The sequence below is a fragment of the Elephantulus edwardii genome, unplaced genomic scaffold (genome assembly GCF_000299155.1).
Source record: "Elephantulus edwardii isolate Elephantulus edwardi_28Jun2011 unplaced genomic scaffold, EleEdw1.0 scaffold00236, whole genome shotgun sequence".
In the NCBI taxonomy this organism is placed as follows: Eukaryota; Metazoa; Chordata; class Mammalia; order Macroscelidea; family Macroscelididae; genus Elephantulus; species Elephantulus edwardii.
The window spans coordinates 2,247,784-2,275,154 of record NW_006399986.1 but is presented as its reverse complement, the minus strand read 5'-3'; the positions used below and the strand labels follow the sequence as shown (position 1 = coordinate 2,275,154).

Sequence of the window (27,371 nt, the reverse complement as noted above, 5' to 3'; positions counted from 1 at the left end):
GCATCATGCATACTCATTTTGATCAGGTTAAAAGAAAGGAAGATGAACTACCCTATCTCACAGCATAAGCAAATATCAATTGTGTTACAGAGGGAAGAGATCACAAATCACTCCAACACTGTTTTGGGAAGAGGAAGGAGCTTTATTCAATGACGGAGTTCCTGAACTGCTTTATTCTGACTTTCTTATAGAAGACAAAGAACATCTCTGCTGTTCTCTCATTGGTGATTTTAAAGCATCTGCATGAATTTTAAGTTTTAGGAGCACAGGGGTTTTGTGAGTTTGGACACATTCTGGCTTCCCATAAAGGGAATAAATAGTCTTACCAGGCCACAGCTATTTTAGTGTATTAGAAACTGGGATACTCTCACAGAATTACAGCCTTCCTGGCTTTTCAGAGAAGGAAGCACCTGCAAAGCCTCTCTTTTCCTTTCCTAGGGGCTCAAACATTCTTGTAGGGCCTCTTCTTCCACAGGGTTTCTCTCTCAGTTAAAAATTATCTCCAAATATAACAACAGGTTGAAATTTATGTGGCCTTTCGTGAGTAATGGATCCTCAGAAAGAACACGAAATATAAAGAATTAACATGTGATTGTATGATATTTTTAAAAAAACAAACAACAAAAAACAACCAAAACCCTTTTTGTTTTCCAAAAGGAATAAGGAACTTATAATATACAAAATGGAAAACCCTTTATGTAATTAAAAAATTTTACCAAGAATTATATACAGGAATCTTAAAGGTCTGCAGGGTAAAGCCTTGAACGTAAGTCAGGAACACATAAGGCTTCTAAACATGAGTGTTTCCTCTGGTGTATGAAGAGAGTCGGCCTGTGGGTAAAGGCTTGCCCACACTCCTTGCAAACATACGGCTTCTCTCCTGAGTGTGTCCTATGGTGTCTGGTAAGATTTGAGTAATAGCTAAAGCCTCGCCCACATTCCTTGCAAACATAAGGCTTCTCCCCTGTGTGGGTTCTCCGGTGACTGATGAGAGATGAATTACAGAAAAAGCCCTGCCCACACTCCTTGCAAACATACGGCTTCTCTCCTGAGTGTGTCCTATAGTGTCTGGTAAGATTTGAGTAATAGCTAAAGCCTCGTCCACATTCCTTGCAAACATAAGGATTCTCCCCTGTATGCAACATCTGGTGCTTGATGAGAGTTGACTTATAGGTAAAGCCTAGCCCACACTCCTTGCAAACATACGGCTTCTCTCCTGAGTGTGTCCTCCGGTGTCTAGTGAGATTTGAGTAATAGCTAAAGCCTCGTCCACATTCCCTGCAAACGTAAGGCTTTTCCCCTGTGTGTGTCCTATGGTGATTGATGAGAGATGAATTACAGATAAAGCGTCGCCCACACTCCTTACAAACGTAAGGCTTGTCCCCGGAATGTGTTCTGTTGTGTTTGATGAGTTCCACATTACGGATAAAGCCTTGTCCACATTCTTTGCAAATATAAGGCTTCACCCCTGAGTGTGTCCTCTCGTGTATGTTAAGAGCTGTCTTCTGGGTAAAGCCTCGCCCACACTCTCTACAAACATAAGGCTTTTGCCCTATGTGTGACCACTGGTGTGAGAGGAGGTTTACCTTCTGCGTAAAACCTCGCCCACAATCCTTGCAAACAAAAGGCTTCTCTCCTGAGTGGAACCTCTGGTGTTTGAGGAGATAGGACTTACACGTAAAACCTCGCTCACATTCCTTGCAAACATAAGGCTTCTCCCCTGAATGTGAACACTGGTGTGAGAAGAGAGTTTCTTTCCGGGTAAACCCACGTCCACACTCCTTGCATATATAAGGCTTTTCTCCTGAGTGAGACCTCTCATGTTTGGTGAGATTTGAATTACAGGTAAAGCCTCGTCCACACTCTTTGCAAACATAAGGCTTCTCCCCTGAATGTGTTCTCCTGTGTTTGATAAGAGATGAATTACGGCTAAAGCCTCGTCCACACTCCTTGCAAATATAAGGCTTCTCTCCTGAGTGTGTCCTGTGGTGTGTGGTAAGATTTGAATTACAGGTAAAGCCTCGTCCACACTCCTTGCAAACATAAGGTTTCTCCCCTGAGTGTATCCTCTGGTGTATGATGAGAGTGGAATGCTGGGGAAACACTTTCCCACACTCTGTGCAAATATAAGACTTCTCCGGGAAAAGAGAATTTTGGCTTGTGTTGAAATTTAGCTTTCGGACACAGCTTGCATCCTCTCCATAGGTTACTTCTGCAAACCTTGAGGTTTCAACGTCTTCTCCCCACTGGTTTATTGCCACAGTGTTCACTCTTTGTGCCAAGTTGGATTCTAGGCTCACACTTGTATCATCTTCTCTATAGCACACTGGCTCTCTTCTGGGCAGGCAAGAAAAGGCTTCTGAAGTCTTCCCACCCAAAGATTTGGAGTCTTCTCTGCCTGTAGCTTCTGTGCTTTCCCTCCAGCGGCTCTCCTCAGAATCTGGCTCCTGATGCTGCTTCTGAGGCCCTGGGATGAACTCCTCGTGGTGGCAGGGATGTTCTGCACATATTCCTTCAAAGATTTGTAGTGTGTGTTTGCTGAGCACATGTTGACAGCAGAAAGCCAGAAGGCAAGAGGAACAGGAGGAGGTCTGTGGCTTTGCTTCTGCTGAAGAGAGAAGTTTTCAGTTAGAGAACTTACTCTTTCTGGCTGTCTTCTGTTTCATGACAGGCAGCCTCTCACTGCTGGAGTCCCTGAAGAGCACTAACAGTAACTGACAAATAACCTAAAGGTTGATGACTGATGAGCCAGAGTTGGAGAGGTCAAAGCCGTGCATTGCTACAAGGCTTGGGAGAAGAGTTTAAAGTTAAGAGTCCTTGCTGTGCACCATCTACATGACAAGGTTCTAGAAACTGCAGACAAGGGGGAAATGGAAACAAAACAAACCCAAAACAAAAGGTCAAAACCTTTATTGTCCTTGGAGCACATCTCCTCCACACATGTGGGCCCCACGGGTTGACAAGGACCTGATGACAAGTTCAACCATCTTAATGTCACACTTGGGTCTAAAACATATAGACCCAAGTTGTTTCCAAGCAACTATTTCTTTATGATCCAGCTTTACAAGTTATACTTTTTGTTGCAATACAGAAGTCATTAGCGTTCAGCATTTGTGGGTTTGGCTACTTATACAAAGTATGAATCTACTTGCTGGGCTGTAGGAGAAAATATCTAGCTGGCTGGTTCACACAAACTGACAGCCTTCCAATCCCTTTTGGGAAGTTGGGCTGGTTGACAGGTAAAATGCCCAACTCTTTGCCAGCAGGTAAGTGCATAATGACTCTGCTCCCAGGACCCCTCTGACACACAGGACTTGGCCAATACATACGCAATGAATTATGGAGGGACTTGAAAGCAGCATATACTCACCCAGGGACAGAAGGTTTTGAAATAAGTCTAGCATCACTTCTTTGTACAGGTTCTTCTGCTCAGAGCTCAGGGTCTTCCATTCTGCCTCTGAGAAGTCCACACTCACATCCTCAAATGTAACAGGTTCCTAGAATGAGACAGAGTTTAACTTGTGATCACAAGACCTTTACTGAAAAGTCTAATCACTTTCCCCCCCATGAACACAGTTCTCCATATATATTCAGCTACATGAAACTAGACTTAACTTTCTGATTAAGTTTAAGGGGAGCAAGAAGGAATGTCAAAACACCTTCAACCACTCAAACCCATATGCATTTGCTGAAGAAATGATTTTGAGGTCACAGAAGAAATGATTTGTGAATTATTATAAGAGATTACACAGTATTCAAGAATACGAATTTGACATTCATAATGGAGGAATTCCAAGATGAAAGAGCTTAAATTGGGATAGAAAAGAACAGGGCATCATGCACGGGGCTTTACCATTCAGGGATGGTGAAGAAAGACAGATGACACATTAACTACAGAGAAAAGTGAGAGTGAATAGTCAATGTCTGGATGGAGTATTTCAGAAAAGTGTAAATAACTCAATATGAACTGTAAAATCATTCTCTTTGTACTTTAATCACCTTTTTCTAGTGAAGTGTTATCATAGTTCACTCATGTATAATGCACCCATGGAAAAATGTTAGCAAAACAGGTAGGAATGCCCAGAAAGAAGATCTCTGCACACAGTAGGATTACTAAAGGTGGTGAGAAACAGTGGGCTAACTCATGCTGTCACACTGATCCTAATCATAGGCAGGGCCAACCACTTGAAAACCAAACCTCCTTTTGGATAGAGAAGGCCGGGCAGGATCAGATTGTGTCCAAGCCTCTGATACCATTTGACTTCAAGGATGCTTTTAGTGACTCTTTTTGTTGTTGTTAGGTGTCCTAGATTCTAAGACAACTCATAAAGACTCTATAACACTGGCTCTGAACCTCTTCTGTGCCATCATTATAGTCCCCGATCTACTTTACCCCACCCCTGCACAAGACAAAAGTTGAGAAAGTTTTACAATCTCCAGAATGACATCATTGCTCTTCAGTATTCTGGAGAGGACCTTGGCAGGAGATTTTCCCAATCCAATTTGTATTTTGATTTTCTGGCTGCTGGTGCCAAGACTGTTGATTATGGAATCGAGCACACTGAAATTCTTAACAATCTCAATCTCTTCTCTATTTATCACGGTGCTGCCAATTGGTCCAGTGGTGAGAATGTTTGTTTTCTTGCTTTTAAGCTTCAATCCATATTGAAGACTGCAGTTCTTGACCTTCTGCAGCAAACACCTTAGGGCCTCCCCAGTTGAAGCAAGCAAGGCTATGTCATCTCCATAGTGCATGTTGTTGATGAGTCTTCCTCCAATCCTCATTCCTCCTCATAAAATCCAGTTCCCAAGAGATTTGTTTCGCATGTAGACTAAAAAAGGTACAGAGAAATGATGCATCCATGACACACTTTCTTTCTTTTTTTAACAGGGGAAGACCGTGAACTCAAGTCACTCCCTACCACAAATCATGCAGTCGAGTTTCCCACATTTGTGGAAACTGAAAGGGTCAGCATATGCAGAATGCAACGGATAAGCCTAATCCTGGAAAACCACCTTCATGATCATGGTATTTTCCTGCCAGGTAAGTATGACTCACTCATTTCTTGATTTTTAACAAGGCAGTGTCGTTTTGCTGTTCTGACAACTGTTTACTGGTCTGACTACAGGTTTTGCATGAACACAATCAGGTGTTCTGAGATTCCCATTCTTCTCATTCTTACCCACAGTTTGTTTTGATCCACAAGGTGAAATGCCTTTGCATAGTCAATGAAACACAGATATTCTTGTAGTACTCACTGCTTTCAGCCAAGACCCTTCTAACATTAGCTATGATATACTTGGTGCCATCGGCTCTTCTCAACCCAGCTCGCAGTTCTGGTAGTTCTCTGTCCATGTTCTGCTCAAGCAGCTTTTGGATAATCTTAAGCAAAATTTTGTTTTCATGTGATATTGCTTGATAATTACCACATTCTATTGCATTACCTTTTTTTGGCAATGGAAGGAAGTATGGATCTCTTCCACCCAGGTAGTTATCCTCCAGATTTCTTTGCATAACCTAGTGAGCACATCCAGGGCAGCATCTGTTTGTTGAATTATGTCAATTGATATTCCATCAATTCCTGGGGCCTTGAGTTTTGCCAATGCCTTCAGAGCAGTATGATCTTCCCCCTTCATCATCATTGCCTCTTGATCATATGCTGTTTCATAAAATTCTTCTTTGTCTGTCAGTTCTTTCCAGTACAGTGACTCTTATCCTTTGCATGCTTCCTGGATCAGTCAACATTTTGCTCACAGCAACCCTGAGTACTGCCACTTGAGGCTTGAATGCAAAAGTTGGAAACAAGGAAGAAGGCTCAGTAGTCAGAAAACATGGACTTGGTGAACAGAAATGAGGCTGGAGACAGAATGACAGAACTTTGTACAATCAACGATTTATCCATTGAAAACACCTTTTTTAAAGAAACACAAATGGTAACTATACATATGGACCTCACCTGATGGTCTATACAGGTACCAGACTCATTACATCTTTGGAAAGAATCACTGGAGAAGCTCAATATCAACTGTGAAAACAAGGTTAAAAAAACAAACCAAAAAAAGCCAACAAAAACTAGGTCAGCTGCTGACTGTGGAACAGACTATCAACTACTCATATGCAAATTCAAACAGAAGCGAAAGAAAATCAAATCCACAAAAACCAAAACTTGACCTCGAGCCTGTCTCACCTGCATTGAAACACCATTTCAGGAACAGGGTGTGAGGCTTTGAGCACTCAATGAAGACCAATTAAATTGTGGGAAGATATCAAGAATATTATCATTAATAAGACAGAGGAGGAAGAAAAGACCAAGATGGATGCCACAAGAGACTCTTAATATGGCACAAGAACACTGAAAAGCAAAAGTAAAGGGAAGAAATCAGGATATTAAGGAACTAAATAGCGGATTTCAAAGGGCAGACTGGGAAGGCAAAGAAAAGTAGTATAATAAAGGTAAGCACAGAGGTGGAGTCACAGAATCAAAGGGAAGAACTTGCTCTTACTAAGGCTTAGTGGTAAGAACTAAAACACAACTCAAAAGTACAAACAATGCACTAGCTTTCACCCAGGAGGAAGATGGGAAATTTCCTCCTGAGATTTACAGCCTCTGAAAATCTGCTGCAGCATCAGCTTATAAATCAGTTAAGTACTCAACAACAAAAGAGGTGAACATCACATGATATAAAAAATTTATTTGAAAAAAAAATTTTAAAAAATTAAAAAAAAATTTATTTGAATGGCTAAATTGGCTCCAACTTTGTTTCTTTTGACTCTGACAAAATCAAAACCAATTGTTAAAACCTAGTAAGTTACAGTTCACCCTAAGATTATTTTTAATTTCCATTCAAATGTTTAAGCACTAAATACCCTTTGTGTATGTGTACAACAATGTTTTGTGTTTATTTAGTTTTTATTGTTATTTGAGTCAAAGTTTGTTGTTGTTTGGGGCCATTGAGTCGCCTGTGGCCCACAGCAGCCCTATGTACAGCAGCTCTGAAGCCTGCTGTGTCCTGAGCCAGACTGATTACAATACACGGACCCCCACTGTCCAGTTACTGTATCAATCCATTTCATCCAGGGTCTTTTTCTCCTGTGCTGTCCCTCCATCCTTCCAAGCATGAAGTCCTTCTCCAAGGATGGGTCCCTCCTGGCTATGTGCCCAAAGTATGTGAGACGGAGTTTCAAAATCCTAGCCTCCAAGGAGAAACTTGGTTTCACCCTCTCCAAGATAGACTTATTTTCTTGGCAGTACATGCTATGTTCAAGACTCTTCTCCATCACAACTCAAAGGCATTGATTCTTCTTCTGTCATTCTTCGTTACTGCCCAGCTTTCTGATGTATAGCAAGTAATTGCAAAGACCATTGCCTGGATCAGGTGCACATTAGGCTCTAGACTGATATTGTTGATTTTCTGTACTCTGGAGAGGTCCCTGACAGCAGACTTTCTAAGTGCAATTTGTCTTTTGATTTACTGGTTTGCTGGTGCCAAGCGTGTTGATTATGGAGCCTGGCAAGCTGTAAATGTTAACCACCTCAATCTCTTCTCCACCTATCATGGTGCTGCCAATGGGCTCAATGGCGAGATTTTTTGTCTTCTAGCAGTTGAACTTCAATCCATATTGTAGGCTATAATCCTTGACTGGCTGCAGCAAGGGCTCCGGTTCCTCCTCAGTTTCAGCAAACAAGGTTGTGTGCATAACCTAAAGTTGTTGATTAATCTTCCTTGAAAACATTCCTCCTCATAAAGCCCAGCTTCCCGAATGATCCTATATCTGCATATAGATTGTAAAGGTATGGAGGCAGGATGCATCCCTGATGCACTCCTTTCCTGATTTTGAACCATGCAGTGTTTCCTTGCTCTTCATTTACTCATTCATGCATTTTGTTTTATAATATTAAGCTGCTGTAAAGAGAATAACACCAGCATTCCCTTTCGTTAAAAACAGTGAACCACGAATGTGTGAGCAGTCACAGCAAGTCTCTGCTCCCCAATCAAAGTCGGGGGGCTTTATCATTAGCCACTCTTGTTCAACAGGGGATTTGGGTTCACTTAACCTGGCTGAATTCACTCCCATCTCCCATATTATCAAAGGACTGCAGGGTCTGAATAACCACGTCCATCTGGGTGTTCCTGTCTAATCCCAACTAAACTCATAACATAAACTCATCCTAGACGCAGGTGGGGAAGGCAGGGTGGCGCGGGGCCCGGGACCCCAGGACCCCCGGCGGCGTCTCCCCGATTTCCTTCACACACACACAGCAGCCGCCGCAGGCCCCGCCTCCTCCCCTCCCAGCAGCGCAGGCCTCGCCCCCGCCGGCCCCCCTCCACCTCGGGCCGCGATGCGGGGGGACACCCCCTTCCCTGGGCGCCCGGTCCCCGCGGGGAGAGGGAATCGAGGCCCCGGAGCCGCCAGGGCTGCGCCCGCCCATCCAGGCCTCGGCCGCGGGAGGGGCCCGACCCCCGTCACAAAGGGGCTGCTGACCCCCGACGTCCACCTACCGGACAGCGGTCACTGCGGCCACAGTCGCCCCTCTGCGGATGCCCGCTCATCATCTTGGAAAAGGTTGTCCAAGGAAACCTGCAGGACAAGCCGGGAAATAAACGAGTCCGCTGGAATATTCCCACCCCGCCCACCGCTGGCACATACCCGGCCACGCCCCCCGGCGCTTCGGAGGACGCACGAGCACTTCCGGTGCCGCCGGGAGCGGCCCCGCGCTGCCGAAGCTGCTGACCCGGAAGCTTTTGCTCAGGCTTGCTGGAAAATTGGGGGAGGGGGGGAGGTAGACGCCTTAAGGGGCAGCTGTCAGCGAGCTTAGGGTCACCGGGCTGAAGCTGCGAGGCTGAAAGAGAGTGGACACCAAACGAAGTGCCACCTCGCACTGGGAGCTCTGGTGGCACAGCGCATAGAGTCGTGCTGCTGTCACAAAGGCTGTGCTTTTCTAGAGGTTCACATCTACGATTATCAGTGACTCTAAACTTAAGTGTCTGTTGCAGGCTATTGTTGTTATATAACCTCAAGTCAAGCCCTATACACAGTAGCTCTGAACCCTCTCCTATTATGAGCCAATCTCACGGTATCTGAGACCCTTACCTCCATTATACCAGTTACTGTGTCATTCCCTTTCATTCAGGGTCTTTCTCTCTTGGGCTATCCCTCCACCCTTCAAGCATGACGTCCTTCTCTAAGGACTGATCCTTTCTGGGAACATGCCCGAAGTACGTTAAACGGACCTTCAATATCTTTGCCTCCAAGGACCCAACTTTTTTTCAACCTCTGCGGGACAAAGCTATTACTTGCAGGCTAGAGGGTGAGAATTGAACCCAACAAAATTCCACCAACTTCCACCTTCACAACATTTGTAGAGGTGTAGTGGTCAAGCGTTACAACGAAACAGGGATACGTTATTGCATCTGCTCCCTCCCAAAATTAAACGGGGACATATTTTTGGTGGGCCTCTTTGGATGTTGGAGGCAACACATTCCTCATTTATGTATACTATTATAGCCTACTTATCAAGTGACTCCATATCTGAACTGGTGGAAACATGCTGCATACTCGCTGTGTTTAGGTGAAACCAAAGGAAGATGAACTACCCTACCTCACAAAATATGCAAATACCAACTCAAGATCAATCACAAACCTAAAAACTGTTTGAGATCTATAAGGCCTTCAAGAAGCAATGGGTTCTTAAAAGGGACATCAGATCATAATGAATTATATATATGACTTTATGAAAGAAAAAAAAACAACTTTTGTGCTTCAAAAATCATCAATCAAGGGAGCTCTGGGGGCCTAGTGGCAAGACGCTGCACTGCAATCCCAGAGGTAAGCGGTTCAAATCCACCAGATGCTCTGCTGGAGAAGGAAAGGCTAATCTTCTCCTGTACCAGTCAGATCTGATTTGATGGTACACATAAAAATAATACAATAAAAATTTAAAAGAATTTTTTAAAAATCATCAATCAGAAAATAAGAATATATACACTATATAAAAGCCCTATGTGTGATAAAGGATCAGGTCTTCTGGGTAAAGCCTCCAGTGTCAACTAGGAACGCATAAGGTTTCTAAACATGAGGTGCATGAGAGTTGATAAGTAAAGCCTTGGTCACACTCCTTGGCAAACATAGGCTTCTCATCTGAGTGTGTCCTGTGGTGTGTGATGAGCTTTCAATTACAGGTAACTCCTTGCCCACACTCCTTGAAAATATAAGGCTTCCCCCTCCCCAAGCATGTCCTCTGGTGTATGTTAAAAGCTGACTTCTAGGGAGCTCTGGTGGCCTAGTGGCAAGAAGCTGCACTGCAATCCCAGAGGTATGCACTTCGAATCCACCAGATGCTCTGCTAGAGAAGGAAGGGCAATCTCCTCCTGAACCAGTCAGGTTCGATTTGACGGTACACACACACAGAGCTGACTTCTGGGTATGGCCTCACTCACATTCCCTGCAAACTTAAGGATTTTCCCCTGAGTGTGTCCTGTGATGTGTGATGAGAGTGGAATGCTGAGGAAATCCTTTCCCATACTCCTTGCAAATATAAGTTTCTCCTGAGACCTTTGATTTGTACTGAAGTTTGACTTTAGGACACAGTCTGGGGTGTCTTCTCCATAGGCTGCTGCTGTAACCCTGAAGTTTCTACTTCTTCATCCCATTGTTTTATTGTCACAGGCTTTGCCCTTTGTGCCAAGTTGGATTCTAGGCTCACCCTGTGTCCTCTTCTCTACAGCATGCAGGCTGTCTTCTGGGCAGGCAGGAAAAGGTCTTTGAAATCTTCTTTTCCCTTGTCTTCCCACCCAAGGGTTTAGAGAACTCTCTGTCTGTAGCTTCTGTGCTTTTCCCTCCAGGAGCTCTCCTCAGTATCTTGCTTCCTAAAGCTGCTTCCTCAGGGTGGCAGGGATGTTCTGCAAATAGTCCTTGGAAGATCTGCAGTGTGTAGTAGATCAAATAGGGTGTAGATCTGTTGTGTAAAGATCAAATTCTGAGAGCAGAAAGCCAGAGGGCAAGAGGAACAGGAGGAGGTCTGTGGCTTTGCTTTTCAATCAGAAAACTTGGTCTACTTGGGCTGTCTTCTTTCATGACAGGCAGCCTCTTACTGCTGGAGTCTCTAAACACCACTTACAGTAATTTACCAATAGCCTAAGGATTGATGGTTTATAAGCCAGACCTGGAGAGCTACATACAACAGACCAAAGCCTTCATTGCCCTATGGAGCATATCTCCTCCACGTATGTATGAGCCCCATGGATTGATAAAGACCCGATGACAAGTTCAACCATCTTAACGCCACACTTGGAAAAACATATAGACACAAGTTGTTTCCAACCAATTATTCATGGTCCAGCTTTTCAGGTTATACTTTTTGTTGCAATCCAGAAGAGGGCATTATAGTGCAGCATTCTGGGGTTTGCCTACTAATAGAAAGGTTGGTGGTAAGCTTCTATGCCGAACAGGAGGAGAAATATGTGGCTGGCTGGTTCATACAAACTGATAGTCTTCCAATCCCCTCTGAGAAGTCAGACTGGTTGATAGGTGAAATGTCCAACTCTTTTTGCTAGCAGGTAAGTGCATAATGACTGTGTCCCCAGGACTCATCTGCCACCTGGCAGTTGGCCAATACATACGCAGTGAATTACTGATGGAAAAGAAAGCAGCATCTACTCAGCCAGGGACAGAAGGTTCTGCTAAGTCTAGATCTGAGAAAGCATTAACAGCTTGAGTTATATAACACAACCTTGCATACTCAAAGTGAGGAGGACTTGAAGCGCTTGCTGCAGAAGTTCACACCATTGAATGACTACAACTTTCAATATGGTTTACATCTTGACAGCAAGAAAACATTCTTATAGAGCTCTGGTGGCCTAACCTAGTGGCAAGAAGCTTCACTGCAATTCCAGAGGTGTGCAGTTCAAATCCACCAGATGTCCTGCTGGATAGTTTTGATGGTACACACGCAAAAAAAAAATAATAAAAATTTTTAAAAAAGTTTCATTAAAAAATATTCTTCATCTTGGTTCAACTGACATCATCATAGATAGAGAGAATGGACAAATTGTCAATGATTTCATCTTGCTTGGATCCACAATCTGCACCCTAGATACCAGCAGGAAAGAAATTAAAAGACATATTGTGTCGGGAAAATCTGCTATCAGGGACTTCTCCAAGGTCCTGAATTGCAATGATTTCAGTTTAAAGACTAAGGTGCACTTGCTCCAAGCCATGATCTTTCCAATTACTTGCTATACATCTGAAAGTAGGAAGGGTGAATAAAGACAATAGAAGAATTAGGGAGCTCTGGTAGCCTAGTGGCAAGAAGCTGTGCTGCAATCCTGAAGGCACACGGTTCGAATCTAGCAGATGCTCTGCTGGAGAAGGAGGGACAATTTCCTCCTGTTCCTGTATCAGTGGAGTCAAATTCAACGGTACACAACAAGGGGGGGGGAAGACAATAGAAGAATCACAGATGCCTTTGAGTTGTGGTTTTGGAGGAGAGTACTGAATGTCCCAGAGACTGCCAAAAGTACAAATAAATAGGTCTTGTAGAATGTGCATAACAAACTGTGGCTGACTCTGAGAAGAATGGGAATCCCAGAACACTTGCTCGTTCTAGAATGTGAAACCTATACTTGCACCAAGAGGCAGTCGTCAGAACAGAGCAGGGAAACACTGCATGGTTCAAAATTGGGAAAGGCGTACGCCAGGGATGTGCCCTGTCTCCATACCTTTTCAACCTGTATGCAGAACAGATTATCCGGGAGGCTGGGCTCTATGAGGAGAATTGAGGCATCAGGATTAGTGGAAGATCTATTAACAATCTGTTATGCAGATGACACAACCTTGCTTGCTGAAACTAAGGAGGACCTGAAATGCTTGCTGCAGAGGGTCAAGGACTACAGCCTTCAGTATGGATTGAGTCTCAACGTCAAGAAGACAGAGATTCTCACCACTGGACCAATTGGCAGCATCAAGATGGATGGTGAAGAGATTGAAATCGTTAACAATTTTAGTCTGCTTGGCTCCACAGTCAACACTCTTGACACCAGTAGCCAGGAAATAAAAAAACATAATGCGATGGGAAAGGTGGCTGTTAGGGACCTCTCCAGGGTACTGAAGAGCAATGGTGTCATTCTGAAGACTAAGGTGCATCTGATACAGGCTATGGTCTTTGCAATCACTTGTTATGCATCAGAGAGTTGGACAATGAACAGGATGGAAAGAAGGGGAATTGATGCCTTTGAGCTGTGGTGCTGAAAAAGAGTATTGAATGTACCGTGGACTGCTAGGAGAACAAACAGATTCATCCTAAAGAGGGTTAAACCTGGCTGCTCCTTGGAGGCAAGGATTCTAGGGCTTTGTCTGACATACTTTGGACATGTAAGGAGGGACAGGTCCTTGGAGAGGGACATCATGCTTGGGAGGGTGGAGGGCACAGTATAGGAAGGCCCTCTAGGAGATGGACTGATTCAGTGACTGGGGTAATCGGGATGGGTGTATTGGAGAGAGTGGGATTGGCACAGGACAGAGCAGAGTTTAGGGCTGTTGTACATAGGGTCGCCTATGAGTTGCAAGGGACTTGACAGCACTTAACAAAAAACAACAAGTCAATATGACGTGTAGAAGTACTCTTTGACATTGAATTACCTTTTCTAAGAAAGTGCATCATTTATCATTCATGTAGAGTATAACTGAGCCATAAAAAAGTCTCTCTCCCAGGGTCATTCCAGAAATGGGATATTTACATCGGATAGCATCACTAGAGTTGGAGTCAAACAGTGAAGTAACTCACAGTGTCAGACCTCAGGGACCTCCAGCTGGAAACCTACCCCCTCATTTGTAGAGGAGCTGGGTCTCTAACTCAAGGAACCATGCCAAGCTGTATTGCTCCTCCCAGCCCTGCCCTCCAGTGGTTCTCTGCAGCTCCTCCTGTCTGTCAGTGGTCAAAGCACATTCTCTCCTCTCTGGTCTATGGTTTGTGCAACAGCTTGACAGAATGTGACCTTTGGGGGCGGTGTTAGAAAAATTATTGCACTGATTGCGAGATGAGAACCCAATATCCCTGAATTTGTTTGCTTATGTAACTCTGATCTTTCATCAAAATTACTTAGCAGTGAGACAGTATGTTTACTCAGAAAGTACAACCTTTTGACTAGCTCTTGAACTAATTTATCATATACATTGCTTCTTTCAAACTTCAGCTGGCATTATGAGACGGAGGAGTGGATCAAATAAATCCTAATTAGGGTACTTCATGAACTAAAGCTCTGGATAGACAAGCTCTATGACTTTCCTGATTGGGGGAAAGTGGCATGGGAACATATAGCACATCCCTTTTTGGAATTATTGGGGGAAAGTGGCATGGGAACATATAGCACATCCCTTTTTGGAATATGGAAGCTGCAAAATGGGAATCCTCCTACCTTGCTAGATGTATGTCTTTCCTTCACATCTTCTAGTGTTAGTACGATGGTACAATCATAGAGTGTTTTGGGTGAGTTCTGTGACTCATTCTAGTGAATTATCGAACTCGGATTGGAAGTGGGAGGCTGCTTCCTTTTACTCTTCAGTTTAAAAGCCTGAGGGAGCTCTGGAGGTTCCGTGGTAAGGAGGTGCAATGACAACCCACAGGCACACGGTTCAAATCCACCAGTAGCTTAAGAGGAAAGAATGGGCAATCTCCTCCTGCAATTAACCACCTCTGGAAACCTGTTGGAGACTGAGCTATGAGTCAGTTCCACCTCTACAGTACACAGTAAAAATGTTTGCTTGGCTGTGCTGCAACCCCTTTAAAATTATCATCAGGAAAACTTGGTGGGCAGAATAGTGTTTGATATTTCTGTCTTCCATTGGGTTACCTTTCTGTGAAATAGGAACAAATATGGATCTCTTCCTGTTGATTAACTAGGGTGCTATCTACACATTCCCTGGCATATATGAACTTTTCAGCATTGACTCTGTTGGTTGAAACATCCCTAATGCTATTTTGTTGTTTAGGCCACTCCATTCTGTGCAGCTTAGCTTTCCCCCCCCCTCAATACTGGGTTCTTGGTCATATGCTCTCTCTTGAAATTGATGAACATGGTCTAATTTCTTTTGGCACAGTGTCTCAGGATATTATCTTTGTATTCTTTCACCATCATTAATATTTTCTGTCTCTCATTACCAAGAACGGGAACACACTCACAGCTGATGCTCCAGTGAGTTTTACAGTATTTTCCTATCTTCTCAAGACAACTCTTGAAATCTTCTGTCCAGCTCTTTTATGTCATCATTTGTTGCATCCAATTTAAGTAATTTATCTTCAAAAGCCAAGCTTCAGAGTCTCTTGTGATTTCTTATTATCCTGACTTTTAGTTACCTTATGCTTTCTTGATGTGCTATGGTCTTCTTTATTTTATTATTGTGTGTGTGTGTGTGTGTGTGTGTGTGTGTCTGTACCATCAAATTGGATCCAACTGTACAGGAGATTGCTCCTCCTTTTCTGGCGGAGCATCTGGTGGATTAGAACCATGTGCCTTTGGGATTGCAGTGCAACTTCTTGCCACTAGGCCACAAGAGCTCCCTAGTTTACTATGGTCTTGATGAGATATGGTTCTCTAGTGGCCTAGTGCTAACAAGCTGCACTGCCAACCCGAAGGCATATGGATGAATCCACCAGCTGCTCTGCAGGAGAAAGATGGACAGTCTCCTCTCATGCAATTTACTGCCTCTGAAAACGTAGTGGCGGGTCGGTCAGTCACGACTGGTTCCCACTCAATGGTGCATAACAACAATTAGCTTATGCCTGCTTCCTATACTGTAACCTTGATAACAAATAAAAAAATTCAAATCAAGAATTAAAGCCTTAATGAATTACCATTCTGTGTTGCCTTCAATAATAGTAGTCTGGTTTTATATTTGCAATTAAGAGTTCTTATCTATTGCTGTTGGTATGTGCTGTTGAGTCGCCTGCAACTCATAGTGACTCTATGTACTACAGCCCTAAACCCTGCTCTATCCTGTGCCAATCTTATTGTCTCTGGCACACCTACACCCATTACCCCCGTCACTGTATCAATCCATCTCATCAAGGGTCTTCCTCTCTTATGCTGTCCCTCCACCCTCCCAAGTATGACATCCCTCTCCAAGGACTGGACCCTCCTTGTAACATGTCCAAAGTATGTCAGATGAAGCCCCCAAATCCTTGCCTCCAAGGAGCAGCCTGGTTTAACCCTCTCAACAACAAACCCGTTTGTTCTCTTAGCAGTCCATGATATATGTAATACTCTTCTCTAGTACCACAGCTCAAAGGCATCAATTCTTCTATCCTCCCTAGTCACTGTCCAGCTCTCTCATGCATAGCAAGTGATTGCACAGACCATAGCCTGTATCAAGCACACCTTAGTCTCCAGACTCTTCAGTAGTTTGGAGAGGTCTCTGACAGCAGACTTTCCCCAACACAATTCATCTTTTTATTCCCTGGCTGCTGGTGCCAAGAGTGTTGACTGTGGAGCCAAGCAAACTAAAGCTGTTCACAATCTCAATCTCTTTGTCATCTATCATGACACTGCCAATAGGCCTATCTATCAGGGAGGAAAAGAATTTGAAAGAATTATTAGAAATGTCAACTGCAGGTAAAATGGTATGTCTTAGATTAGATTCCAAAGACTAGCAAAGAAACCATAATATGGGATTCAGTGTGTGCAAGGAATTTAAAAAATCAGAATACCACCTTCTTTTGCATGTTCCTGGTGGTGCAGTAGATTAAGTGTTCTGCTTCTAACCAAAAGGTTGGCAGTTCAAATCCACTACCCACTCTGCAAGAAGAAAGATAACCCAGAGTGTACCTTAAAGACTTAGAGATTAATAGCCTCAATATCCAGATGGAACAATCCTACTCAGAGCTCTAGGGTTTATGAGTCAGAATCTACTTGGTACCAGTCGGTTTGCTGAATAATTTATGAATGGGGCTGCCTCAAGTCTAGGCTTTTTCTTTCCTTGGCAAACAACAAACAGTTAACCTTTATAAACTTAATCATGCAATTACAAATATGGTTGTTATGGTTTAACCAACTCAATCCATGTAAATAAATTGGAGTGATCAAATCTTATTGTTTATGAGTCAGCAGACAGAGAGAAAGCTCGGCAAGATCAGAATAGTCCCTAGCCTCTGAGGTCTTGTGATGCCAGAGAAGTGTGTTTTTTCTCCGTATTAGCTCACTTGTTTTATTGACATATTTTACAGAATAAAGCACTTTCTTACACTGAGTAGGCTTACATGAGATGGCATGGTTAGTGAATCCCCCAAGAGAGGGGGACATCACTCATTCTTCCAGTCACTGAAAGGTCTATGGAAAGTGACTTTGGGAAAGGAAATGAACATGGGTCACCTTCAGTCAATATATGGCTCCAGACATGCTGCTGCATCTCCAAACCTTGAGCCTGAACTTCAAAACCCCAGCTTTGTAAATATTAGACCATCCTCAGCATCTCCCTGCTAGGATTGGACCTGATGTCATCACACGAGATAGAACAGAGGCCGAGAACCAGTGTTATAGATGAGTAAAGGTGCAGCTGTGCTCCTCAGTTTGGTGAAGGAGTTTATGAAGGGTCTGTGCCAAAGAGTCACATCTCCATGTCTCTGTCCATGCAAAACTCCAATGGATTCAGGAAGCTGTCAGACATGCTCCACCATGCCTTTCACAAGAGAACACCTCCTATAGATAGCTTCACTCTCATGCCCTTTGCTCTGGCCTGATAAAGAATGAGCCAGTTTGACTAAGCACTTTTTAAAGACTTGCCCAAAATAAAGGATGACAATTTAAAAAAAAATTATTATTTCCTCTGTGTGTGTACCATCAAATCTGATCTGACTGGAACAGGAGGAGATGGCCCCTCCTTCTCCGGCAGAGCATCTGGTAGATTTGAACCACAAATCTCTGGGGTTACAGTGTAGCTTCTTGCCACTAGGCCACCAGAGCTCCCCTAAGGGATGACAATTTTTTTTTAATTTATTTTATTTCATTATTTTTTGTGTGTGTACTGTCAAATCAGATCTGACTGGTACAGGAGGAGATTGTTCCTCCTTCTCCAGCAGAGCATCTGGTGGATTTGAACCATGCATCTCTGAGACTGCAGTTGCAGCTTCTTGGCCACTAGACCACCAGAGCTCGCCAGGGATGACAATTTTATGTGAAAGAAAATAAGATGGTGTTTGACTATGTTGTTGATTGCCGTCGAGTCGAGCACGACTCATAGCGACCTGATGAACAAAAGGCCTGAAGCCTTTCTGTAACTATCATCATTTACCAAAGTTCATAGCGTTCCCAGAGGCATGTTGTTTAGGAAGTGGACACCACTCCTACTTCCAAGTTTGACTATAGTTGTCAGAAATCAAGTGAATGCTCATCAAGAAGATGTAAACAAGTTGTTCCTAGAATAGAATTCTAACACAGAAGGCATTGAGACACGCTTAAAATTAAAGGATAAAAGTTTAAATGAAAACAGTCATTTTGTTTTGTAGTAGATAAGCCTTACAAGTTCTATTGATACTTTTTGCTCTGGTGGCCTAGTGGGTAAGGAGTTGTAATGCTAACTCAAAGGCATGCAGTTCAAATCCACCAGTTGGCTCATGAAAGAAAGATGAACGATTTCCTCTTGTCTGGCTTACAGCCTCTTGAAAAACCACTGGAGAGTCAGTTAGAAGTTAGTTTCCAGGTGATGGTAATGAAGGATAAGAAGCATTGGCCTGGACTTATCAATATTGTTATGGTTCAAAGATCAAGATGTGAAAATGGAAAATGATTGTTAAATACAATGGAATATAACATTACATCATTGCCTAATTATACCACACACCCATACACATTTAAATGTTTTCCTTTTTTTAAAATTTTATTTCATTATTTTTTGTGTGTACTGCCAAATCAGATCTGACTGGCACAGGAGGAGATTGTTCCTCCTTCTCCAGCAGAGCACCTGGTGGATTTGAACCGTGCACCTCTGAGATTGCAGTGCAGCTTCTTGCCACTAAGCCACCAGAGCTAGCCTCATTTAAATGTTTTAATAAATTTACTCATCTTGTTTGCTTAAGAGTTGAAAAAGCTATTTTTAAATCAAAAAGGAAATCTGATGAACCTAAATTTGGTTAAAATGTTATGGATTACTTTATGAAATTTCAAAAATTCGATCCAATAACATGAAGCAAAACAAATAAATGGTTTTCTGGCTGTGAAAATAAAAATTTCTTTGAATACTAGTTTGAAGAGTTAATTTATATTTTATGGAAAATGCCTCAGAAGCTAGGGATTAGGTTTGGAGGAAAAGAAATCTTTGGTTGAAACCACATTAGATGGCTCTGAAAATCTTCTTTTTCAGTGACCTATTTATTACAAACTCCTGAAGTGTCAAATTTCATGGAAAATCACAAATTATCTTTCCTACTAATACATTTGGTTGCTGTGCTGCTAAACACTGGAACACAGAGGTGCCAAATGTGATAATGGTTACCCATTACCAACAGTGTTTTGTGGCCCTCCCCCATTAAAACAAGTTTGGAAGCGGGAGTGGCATCCACTTTAGAAATGGCTTGCCTTCAGAAACTCTATGAATAGTGCTCAGGTCTTTCGTTCATAGGGTCACTATGAGTCGTCTGTGACTCGACAGCACTTAACAACTAACACATTATTAAAACATACAAAAAGGATTTACTATTGTAATGTGTTTCAAATATAAAATCATTCCTAATTTTGAGTTAATTTTTTTTTACGATTTGCAGAATATTGAACAAGAAAGACAATATTAGGCCATACTTTTATTATTTCAATTGCAAATCTGGTTGCAACTTTGTTTCCTTTGAATCTGGCATTATCAAATTAAGAAGTTTTAACTGGAGTCTTCCATTACTTGCTCAAACTATTTTTTATCATTCAAATGTTAAGAAACTGAATACTTTGTATGTACCTACAAATGCATGTAGCAATTTATTGTTACTTTTTTCTTGTGATTTGAGCAAAGGCTTATAAAAGATATTGTCCTCCTTTGTACATTTTGGTGGGTTGGGGGGGGGGGTTCAATTGTATCAATCTCTTTTTATGCTTTTAGTACTCTTTTCTACTGTTTACCACTTCCGTTTGTAATGATGAGATGTGTTAAGGATACACTTGAAATGATGATGGTCCTGCTATGAACACTTTCCCTTTATCTCTTCAGAATGAAGACTTGATTCTTGTGTTTATATTCCAGTCCCAGAAATTGCTTAACTGGAGAGGTTATCTAAAAGTCTCATACTTTATGACCAACATCCTGGTGCTGGCTGCTTCGACACCAGGGGATGAGTTTATATAATATTCTACTATAAGGCATTCTCAATTAAGCTTAAATGTATTTTATTTTTAGACAACTTACAACAATTTTATTTTCCTTTTTAAAAAACTGTTTCCACTCCAGGAAATAAATTATTACATATAGGTAAACAATCCCATGAAATGAAAATCTTAATGTATGACTGTTCTGAGCCAAATTCTAAAGATGAAAATAAATATATTTCTATGTGGAAATTCTAAAAAAAATATTTCCACTCCAAATAAATCGAGGACAAAATCAAATGAAGAGCTTTAGATGGCATCTGACCCATTTGTTTAAATTCTCATGTTGTGTCAATGAAAACCAGCAGCCAGTTAAGATGACAAGTAATGGATTCAAATAAGTGACAAATTTGTTAACATTTCTCCATTTCTAAGTCATCCTTAAATAATGAAAGGGATTGCACCATTCTCAAGGTAATCCAGCAAAACAAGCATGCCATAGGGATTCATGCTTTCACCAATAAAGAACTGGTTGTTGTTCTTATGTGCCGTCGAGTTGTTTGCGACTCATAGCGACCCTATGTACAACAGCCCTAAACCCTGCTCTATCCTGTGCCAATCGCACTGCCTCCGACACACTCATCCTGATTACCCCAGTCACTGAATCAATCCACCTCATAGAGGGTCTTCCCCTCCTGCGCTGTCCCTCCACTCTACCCAGCATGATGTCCCTCTCCAAAGACCTGTCTCTCCTTGCAACATGTCCAAAGTATGTCAGACGAAGCCCCAGAATCTTTGCCTCCAAGGAGTAGCCTGGTTTAACCCTCTCTAGGATGAATCTGTTTGTTTTCTTGGTAGTCCATGGTACATTCAATACTCTTCTCCAGCACCACAGCTCAAAGGCATCAATTCTCCTTCTGTCCTCCCTAGCATTGTCCAACTCTCTGATGCATAACAAGTGATTGCAAAGACCATGGCCTGTATCAGGCGCACCTTAGTCCCCAGAGAGACACCGTTGCTCTTGAGTACTTTAGAGAGGTCCCTAACATCAGACTTTCCCATCGCAATACGTTTTTTTATTTCCTGGTTGCTGGTGCCAAGAGTGTTGACTGTGGAGCCGAGCAAAATGAAACTGTGAACAATCTCAATCTCTTCGCCATCCATCCTGATGCTACCAATTGGTCCAGTGGTGAGAATCTTTGTCTTCTTGACATTGAACTGGTAGTTTATTTAAATTGTCAAGGATGTGCGTCATCTGTTCTGCAGCCCATCATAAAAGTTTTATTCCTTCTGGTTTCTGTTCATCAAGTTTGCCTTTGATTGGTTTCATGTCATACTTGATGTCTTTCTTCTTGGTTTCTTTTGTGAAGCTGGTTTCCTGCCTGTGAAAATCGATGACCACATCAACACCAGTGATTACCAGTGATTAGCTTTTGGCTCCTTCACAATCGTTGCTGGCAGGTGAGGCATTTCGTCCAGTGAACAAGTCAGGAATGTTACCCTCTCCAACCACAAACGAATGGATTAAGAAATTATGGTACATTCACACAATGGAATACTACGCAGCACACAGGAGCAATGATTTTGTAAACTACTACCTACCTTGGGAGGGACTGGAGAGCATTATGCTGAGTGAACTCGGTCCCACGAGGACAAATATTGTATAAAACCATTATTGTAGAATGAGTAAAGGATCCAAGAGGGGGTGGGGGAGGGTGGAAGCAGAGGAATGAGGATGGGCAGTGGGAGGGAGGAATTAATCATGAGTTGTACAATTTGATGGGGGTGGTAAGGGAAATTGGAAGAATCTGTTCTGGCAAACAATAAATTCAAATTTTGTAAATAAACTAGTATGAAAAAAAAACATGTTACTCTCTACCCTACTGACCATCCTACTACCTCCACCTCCAGGCACAGTCTGACTGGGACCTCCCAGATCTTGTAAACGTCAGAGAACATCTTATGCTGCCCCATCCACAATGTAACTGCACGTTTCCCCATTTAGTCCTAGGACTTCATATTTTCATTAGCCTTCTCCTCAATGGTTTCTTGCCTCAGGAACCTATTGTTGGCAAATGCTACATTTGATTTTTTATGTCAGGTTTCTTAGTCTTTCTAGTAAATAAGCTGTTATTTGTCCACCTTATATACCTGTGAACTGGTTAAAAGCTGGACCACAGCTTGTTTTTGCCCAAAGCCTAATGGTCATAGTTTCAAGAGTTCCACCAATCCCTACGGGATCCCTGGCATTGTTGTTATGTGCTGTCATTTGCGACTCATAGCAACCCTATGTACAACAGCCCTAAACCCTGCTCTATCCTGTGCCAATTGCACTGTCTCTGACACACCCATCCCGATTACCCCAGTCACTGAATCAATCCACCTCGTAGAGGGTCTTCCCCTCTTGCGCCGTCCCTCCACCCTCCCAAGCATGATGTCTTTCTCCAAGGACCTGTCCCTTCTTGCAACATGCCTAAAGTATGTCAGACAAAGTCCCAGAATCCTTGCCTCCAAGGAGCAGCCTGGTTTAACCCTCTCCACGATGAATCTGTTTGTTTTCTTGGTGGTCTATGGTACATACATTCAATACTCTTCTCCAGGACCACAGCTCAAAGGCATCAGTTCTCCTTCTGTCCTCCCTAGTCATTGTCCAACTCTCTGATGCATAGCAAGTGATTGCAAAGACCATGGCCTGTATCAGGCGCACCTTAGTCTCCAGAGAGACACTGTTGCTCTTTTGTCTTATTACATTATATTTTTTTAAACATATATAGCAATTCTATAGATGCTATTGTTCTTAGGTGCTATGGAGTCCATTGTGACTCACAGTGATCCCATGAACAGACCTGAATCTTCCCATCGTGACCCTTCCTCGCTATCTGATATGCCCCAGCTTGTTGTTACAGTAACTGTGTCAAAACAACTTCTTCAAAGTATCACTCTCTTTTTCTTCTCCTCCACCTTTCCTAGCAGGATGCATTAGAACTCCAACTAAATTGTTGGGAAGAAATAGGACCCTGAGAGATAGATGAGAAGACAAAGAGGAAGCAGGTGGTAAGTTCCTGAATCCTTCTGAACCAGTCCTCCTATCCCCACCTGATGAGATTAATTCAGATGTAATATATGCATCTGAGTCTACAAATCCCTGAGTCAGCAGATGCTTTTATAAGGCATTAATTTGATCCCCAAAATTCTCTCACCATCTATTTTTGCTTCTGGACTCATACCTAGAGATAAATTCCAGTATGCCCCTAAGCTAAACTACAAATCATGTCCCAGGAATAGGTGACACTCCCAAATGAAATGCTCCATTAGGTCAGGCCACTTCATAATGGGAGGAAGTCCTAAAGTGGGTTAGTCCTAAAGAAATGTGCTGCCAACACAGGACACGGTGTGAATGTACCAGCTGCTCCACAGAAGATGGGGCCATCTCCTCCTGCACGATTTACTGCTTCTGAAAATCATTCTGGAGGGTCAGCTTCGGATTGAATCTGACTTGACACCAGCACCAGCACCACCCCTCTTCATAGGAGTTTTGGTGCCCCGGTGCCTAGAATCGTATCGCTAATAACAAATCGTGTGCTTCTCTGGGGTTTAGAATCCAGTACAATCAGTGACTATAAACTTATGAGTTAAGACAACTGAAGGTGGGAATTTAGCTCCTCCACAAAAAAAATTCAGCCAACTTCCACCTTCAAGAAATCTACAAGGAGGTACTGAGGTGGGGCATGTCAAGTTATTCCAACTAATTTGAGGGATAAGTTCTTGCATCTGTTTTCTCCCAGAATCAAAGACAGACTTTTTTGGGTGGGCCTCTGAATTTTGGAAGCAAGATGTTCCTTATTTATCTGTACTTATCAAGTGATTCCATTAATGAACAGAGGGAACCATTCTGCATACTCACTGGGCTCCAGGTTAATAGAAAGGAAGATGAACTACCTTACCTCAAGTCATACACAAACACCAATTCAAGATTAATCAGAAATGTAAGAACTGGGTGAGACCTCTGTGACTCTGATTGTTGTTATGTGCCATCGAGTCACTGGTGACTCATAGTGACCCTATGTATAATAGCCCTAAACCCTGCTCTATCCTGTGTCAACCTCGCCGTCTCTGACACACTCATTCCCATCACCCCAATCACAGAATTGATCCCTATCATTGAGGGTCTTCCTCTTCTGTGCCGTCCTTCTCCAAGGACCAGTCCCTCCTTGCAACATGCCCAAAGTATGTCAGATGAAGCTTCAGAATCCTTGACTCCAAGGAGCTGCCTGGCTTCACCCTTTCCAGGACAAACCTGTTTGGACTCTGATTAGGCAATGGAATCTTAGAGAGGAAAACATTTATGTAAATTGGACTTCATTAAATAAAAACCTGTTGTGCTTCAAAGGGCATTATCTAGAAAGTAAATACACAGAATTAATAAAATGCTGTTTCAAATGAAGGATATGTATGCAGAATATGAAGAATTTTACAATTCTTCTGGGTAAAGCCTTGCATGTAAACGAGGAAAAAAAGATGAAGTTCTTAACCAGGGTGTTTCCTCTGGTGTGTGATAAGATTTGACTTCTGGGTAAAGCCTCGCCCGCACTCCTTGCAAACATAAGGCTTCTCTCCTAAGTGGGTCCTCTGGTGTTTGACAAGAGCTGAATTACAGCCAAAGCCTCGCCCACAGTCCTTGCAAACAAAAGGCTTGTACCATGAGTGTGACCACTGGTGTGAGAAGAGCGTTGACTTATGGGTAAAGCCTCGCCCACACTCTTTGCAAACATAAGGCTTCTCCCCTGAGTGTGTCCTCTGGTGTGAGATGAGAGATGAATTACAGCTAAAGCCTCGCCCGCACTCCTTGCAAACAAAAGGCTTCTCTCCTGAATGGATCCTCAGGTGTTTAATGAGAGTTGAATTGCAGCTAAAACCTCGCCTGCACTCTTTGCACACATAGGGCTTCTCCCCTGAGTGTGTCCTCTGGTGTGAGATGAGAGTTGAATTACAGCTAAAGCCTCTTCCACACTCCTTGCACACATAGGGCTTCTCTCCTGAGTGAGTCCTCTGGTGTTTGATGAGAGTTGAATTACAGCTAAAGCCTCGCCCACACTCCTTGCACACATAGGGCTTCTCCCCTGAGTGTGTCCTCTGGTGAGAGATGAGAGTTGAAATAGAGCTAAAGCTTCGTGCACACTCCACACAAACATAGGGCTTCTCCCCTGAGTGTGTCCTGTGGTGTTTGACCAGAGTCGAATTACAGCTGAAGCCTCGCCCACACTCCTTGCAAACAAAAGGCTTCTCCCCTGAGTGTATCCTCTGGTGTGTGATGAGATGTGACTTCTGGGTCAAGCCTTGTCCACACTCTTTGCAAACATAAGGCTTCTCTCTTAAGTGTGTCCTCTGGTGTGAGGTGAGAGTAGAATTACAGGTAAAGCCTCTTCCACACTCCTTGCACACATAGGGCTTCTCTCCTGAGTGAGTCCTCTGGTGCTTGATGAGAGTCGAATTACAGGTAAAGCCTCGCCCACACTCCTTGCACACATAGGGCTTCTCCCCTGAGTGTGTCCTCTGGTGTGAGATAAGGGTTGAATTACAGCTAAAGCCTTGTCCACACTCCTTGCAAACATAAGGCTTCTCTCCTGAGTGCGTCCTCTGGTGTTTGATGAGAGTTGAATTACAGCCGAAGCCACGCCCACAGTCCTTGCAAACATAAGGCTTGTACCCTGAGTGTGACCACTGGTGTGAGAAGAGATGTGACTTCCGGGTAAAGGCTCGCCCACACTCCTTGCAAACGTATGGTTTCTCTCCTGAGTGTGTCCTCTGGTGTGTGTTAAGGGATGACTTCTGAGTGAAGGCTCGTCCACACTCCTTGCAGACATAAGGCTTCTCCCCTGAGTGTGCCCTCTGGTGCGTGATGAGATGTGACTTCTGGGTAAAGGCTCGCCCACATGTTCTGCAAATATAAGGCTTCACCTGGAATGGTGATCTTTGGTTTGTGGTGAGGTTTAACTTTAGGACACAGTCTGGGTCTGGGTCTTCTTCTCCAGAGGCTACTGTTGTAAATCCCGAGGTTTTTAATTCTTTCCCCCATTGTTCTAGTTCCACAGGGTTCATCCTATGGACTGTGTTAGACTCCAGGTTCACCCCTGTCTCAGCTTCAGCTTCTCTACAGCTTGCTGGCTCTCTTCTGGGCAGGCAGGGAAAAGTCTTGGAAGTCTTTCCCTGCGCTGTTCTTCCATCCATGGGTGTGGAGATTTCTTTCTCTTGAGCTTCTGCACTGCTCTGAGCAGAAAGCTGCTTCTGAGGCCCTGGGCTGGATGTCCTTGGGTGGAAGTGATGTTCTGCACATAATCCTTGGAAGATCTGTAGCACATGTTGGCTGAGGAACTTCTGACAACACAAAGCCAGAAGGCAAGAGGAACAGGAGATGTGTGCCTTTGGTTCTGCTGGGAAGAGAAAGTTTTCAATTAGAAAACTGGGTCTACCTTGGCTTTCTTCTTTTATGACAGGTAGCCTTTCACTGCTGGAGTCTCTAAAGGGCACTTAACAATTAGTAAATCACTAATAACCTAAAGGGAGCTCTGATGGCCTAGTGGTTAAGAAACTGAACTGCAATCCCAAAGGCATACAGCTGGAATCTACCAGCTGCTCCCTGACAGAAGGATGGGGCAATCTCCTTCCACGTGGTTAACTGCCTCTGAAAATGCACTGGAGGGGTCAGCTCTGTGTCAATTCTGATTTGACAGCAAACAACAATAGCCTAAAGGTTAATGGTTTATAAGACACACCTGGAGATCTACTTCCAAAAAGTCAATTAGTTCATTGTTGTTGTTGTTACGTGCCGTGCCTTAGAGTTGCCTGTGACTCATAGCGACCCTATGTACATACAGTAGCCCTAAACCCTGCCCTATCCTGTGCTAACCTGTCTCCGACAAACCCACCCCAATTACCCTTGTCACTGAATCAATCCATCTCATCGAGGGTCTTCCTCTCCTCCATCCTCCCAAGCATGATGTCCCTCTCCAAGAACTGGTCCCTCCTTACAACATGTCCAAAGTATGTCAGACAAAGCTTCAGAATACTTACCTCCAAGGAACAGCCTGGTC

The 27,371-nt window shown here is 43.2% G+C and overlaps 2 protein-coding genes across 2 annotated transcripts; both read right to left on the bottom strand.

The window, feature by feature from the left end:
- Window positions 1–737: 737 nt before the first annotated feature.
- Window positions 738–8,123, bottom strand: LOC102861968 (histone-lysine N-methyltransferase PRDM9-like). Its single transcript, XM_006898712.1, has 4 exons — window positions 8,058–8,123; window positions 3,371–3,497; window positions 1,816–1,972; window positions 738–1,395 (listed from the first exon to the last, which is right to left on the bottom strand). The coding sequence occupies exons 1-4, from the start codon at window positions 8,121–8,123 to the stop codon at window positions 738–740; spliced, it is 1,008 nt and encodes a 335-aa protein (XP_006898774.1).
- Window positions 8,124–8,171: 48 nt separating this feature from the next.
- LOC102861556 (zinc finger protein 432-like) lies at window positions 8,172–26,379 on the bottom strand. Its single transcript, XM_006898711.1, has 4 exons — window positions 24,992–26,379; window positions 24,813–24,907; window positions 8,685–8,758; window positions 8,172–8,498 (listed from the first exon to the last, which is right to left on the bottom strand). The coding sequence occupies exons 1-4, from the start codon at window positions 26,377–26,379 to the stop codon at window positions 8,172–8,174; spliced, it is 1,884 nt and encodes a 627-aa protein (XP_006898773.1).
- Window positions 26,380–27,371: the final 992 nt, after the last annotated feature.